The following is a 3,480-nucleotide window of genomic DNA, read 5'->3' on the forward strand; positions in this document are numbered from 1 at the left end:
GGCTAAACTCGCCAGCACCAAGATGTCGTGTCACAACAAGACAATGATAAAGAAACTGTTTTACGGCTAATATTTGTAAGTAATATTTATTCAAAACATCTGACATTGTTTGCAAAATAGCGCACTTAAGATTTAAAAACTGTGTTTACTCTACTAATCACAAGTTAATCATATGACTCATCGTATGTGATACTCAAAGCCGTACCGACTCAGATATCTTCCAAAAAACTTTAAGATAACTTTTACGTGAAAATGAAAGAAAAGGATAAGTGGTCCGATTCTGTGAAAATGAAAGAAAACGATAAGTGGTCCCATTCTCTAAATTTTTCTCTTACTTCAGGGAGCTATAAATATATGAGGACAACAGGACATGCCTAGCTATATTTGTTTATGTTCAATTAATCTAGAAAGTATATTTTTTAAGGAAAGTTGCATATGGAGAATAAAAGAGGTGTGAGAAAAGGTGCATGGACATACGAGGAAGACAAGCTACTCAAGGCTTGCATTAACAAGTATGGTGAAGGAAAATGGCATTTAGTTTCTCAAAGAGCAGGTATTAACTATGAAATGTTTTTTATTTGCTAAAATGATATCAAGCACGAACATGCGGACATACCGATCACAATCCCGAAACTGATACAGCGACACCGTTGATAATTAAAAAAAAATTAAATGCAATCATAAGTACATGTGCATATGTCTAACACGAACACGGATATGCAATTTTTCATAGGTATTGGTGCTAAATTAATTATACATACAACTATTTTCTTTTCTATATGGATATGTTGTCAAAAGAATTTGTTATACACATGTAGGATTGAATAGGTGCCGAAAAAGTTGTAGATTAAGGTGGTTAAATTATTTAAGCCCCGAGATCAACAGAGAAAGCTTTAGTGAAGATGAAGTTGATATGATCCTAAGATTGCACAAACTCCTAGGGAATAGGTAAGCTTCTGTGGCCAAATTTAAACTAAATTTGTTTTTGTGTATATGATCATCTTGTTTCCTAGAAATAAGTGTGATTTTTATGGTGGCACATTTTAATGTTTTCATATTATATATGCTTCAAATTTATTCTTGTTTAGATGGACATTGATTGCTGGAAGGCTTCCAGGTAGAACAGCTAATGATGTGAAGAATTATTGGCACACACACTTGCGCAGGAAAATGGTTCCCGAAAAATTAGAAGAAAAGGAAGAAAAAGAGAAACCAAAGGAAACCATGAAAACTCATGAAGTTATTAAACCTCAACCTAGAACTCTTTCATCTCATTCACATTGGTTGAATGAGAAAAATAATATTATGGTGAAACCAATAGGGACGGTTTCGACTAAAGAGGTTACTGCTGCGAAAGATCGTGATGACAAAGAGACTATGGTGACAAATCAAATTGGTAGAGATTGTGTTGATGCAATGTGGTGGGATAGTCTGTTGAACTTGGGGGAGCAAGAATGTGGTGAGAAAGAGGGATCATGCTCTTTATTTCAAGAAAACGTGATTCTAGAGTTGCCAAAAGTGGATGACTTCTTTTGGGATTCCAAGCTTTGTGATATCGGTTCTCTTTGGGATCTTTAGTTGGTTGTGTTAATTATATTTGTTTATGCAATAATACGTTTTCTTTAAGGAATAATGTAGTTTCTGCTCAATAATTTATTATCCTATGTATGTTGTTTTATAGAGTAATATTAAAAGTTGACTGATTAAGAGAAGTGAGGAATTTGTTAACATGAGAGATCAAGCTTTATGAGTTTTAATAACATGGTTTGGATGAAGGAGTTTAGCAAACGAGAGAGTTTTCTCAAGAGTGAGAAAGGAGACAGTGGGTATATTGACTTGTGATCTTTACAACAAGAGAGTTTCCAAATGTGAAGGTAAAACTCTTCCAATAATTTCTCAGAGTTTCTTTTCATGTTCAAATCTTATTTACACTATTCTTATATCTAAATATTGGTGAAATGTAATAATATCTTAAATTTGGCAATAAAAAGAATAATTTAAATGTATGTTTCCCTCACTAGAAAGTTAATATTAGATATTTATAATCGTTGTAATCTGTCTTAAAATTTCAAATGAGTGAAAACATTTTCTTTTAATAATGTCAATTTTTTTTATGAGGTGGCGGATGTCGTCGGTCGGTAGAGTTTAATCTTCCGTCGACGATGAAGTCCGATTGACCGCAATCGTAGTGAGTGATCGGATGTGACAATAATTAATATAATAGGTCTTTCATCACAAGTGGTAAAAAGATATCATCACAGATGATGAATTATGGTAAGATGGGGTTATGGCATCATATCATTGCTCAGTGCATTGCCTCAAGGATCATAGCATGTTTGGTTCCTTAACCCTAAGGTTGGGACTTGTGTGAGTGGTTTGAGACCACCAAGCATGCTTGTACTGTATATTATTGCTTTTTTTCTTTGTTTACTAACCAAAAGCACAAAAAAATATGTCACTAACTCTTTTTGTTTTGAAGCTCAAGTGATCATGTGTTCCAATGCTTCTAGGAGGTTCCTAAGCTCATTGAAATGGCTAGATGAAGATGAGAAAAAGAATGACAATGGTCTACAAAGTTCCTAATCATCATATATGTCTCCCAAGTATCTCAATTTGTCAATTTGATCAAGATAACCCAAAGGGCTTGAGGATTGTTTCCCAAGGAAACCCTAATTCAACTATGCCTTGCTCATGAAGCAACCTCAACTTATGATCAAATTTAATCAAGGGAAGTTCTTTCATTCATTATTTTATGCATATGTTAACCTATTTGAGGATCCTCAATCATTTATTCATCAAGACTGGAAGTTTAGTCTTGAAAAGTTGACTAGTCAAGTCATCTGACTAAACTGAGGATCACTGAGATACAACTTTTGATGTGTTTGTCAAATGAAGATGACCCCAAGAAAAAAAATGTTCTTAAGAACCATATGAACAAATATCATTTTAATCAAAATAATATTTGAAACATGTAAGGTCATCATTCATTTCAAAACATTATAGGTCATTTTGACTAGAACCCTAATTTTGAGTCAACTTACCAAGGACACAACTTCTTTAATTTTTATGATTTTGAGGTGAGACCAAATTAATTGGAAAGATTAATATGTATACTTCAAATGTTATGTTGGACAAAATTTCAAAAGCCTAAAAGAAATATATGTGATAATACAAAACATTATAGGTCACCTTGGACCTAATTCATTGAATTTAAAAAAGTACCCAACTTCAAATGCCCATACCTTTGTCATGGAAAATTCAAATGATTCAAAATTTGAGTCTAAATTGATTATCTTGAAAATATATACAACTTTAATGTTGGAGGTTTTTCCATTTGAAGCTTGCATCATGGAATCATAAGGGTTTGAATAGGCTTACTTTTGGTGAAAATTTTCAAAGGTGTTGTAAACATGTTTTCTACCCAAATTTTCACAGCCAGTTTTCATTAATTTCCAAATGCCAAATGAATTTTTGTCCAAC

At 32.9% G+C, this 3,480-nt stretch overlaps 1 protein-coding gene across 1 annotated transcript; it reads left to right on the plus strand.

Moving 5' to 3' along the window:
• The first annotated feature begins 398 nt into the window (after positions 1-398).
• On the plus strand, positions 399-1,578 carry LOC127121173 (transcription factor MYB1). Its single transcript, XM_051051754.1, has 3 exons — positions 399-553; positions 819-948; positions 1,089-1,578. Exons 1-3 carry the CDS (start codon positions 436-438, stop codon positions 1,576-1,578), a joined length of 738 nt encoding a protein of 245 aa, XP_050907711.1. The 5' UTR covers positions 399-435.
• Positions 1,579-3,480: the final 1,902 nt, after the last annotated feature.

The sequence above is a fragment of the Lathyrus oleraceus genome, chromosome 2 (genome assembly GCF_024323335.1).
Source record: "Lathyrus oleraceus cultivar Zhongwan6 chromosome 2, CAAS_Psat_ZW6_1.0, whole genome shotgun sequence".
Lineage (NCBI taxonomy): Eukaryota > Viridiplantae > Streptophyta > Magnoliopsida > Fabales > Fabaceae > Lathyrus > Lathyrus oleraceus.

Coding starts and splice junctions, on each gene's coding strand:
- LOC127121173 (XM_051051754.1), top strand. CDS start 436: ATGGAGAATAAAAGAGGTGTGAGAAAAGGTGCATGGACATACGAGGAA. Junction 554..818: donor TTTAGTTTCTCAAAGAGCAG/GTATTAACTATG, acceptor ATACACATGTAG/GATTGAATAGGTGCCGAAAA. Junction 949..1,088: donor CACAAACTCCTAGGGAATAG/GTAAGCTTCTGT, acceptor ATTCTTGTTTAG/ATGGACATTGATTGCTGGAA.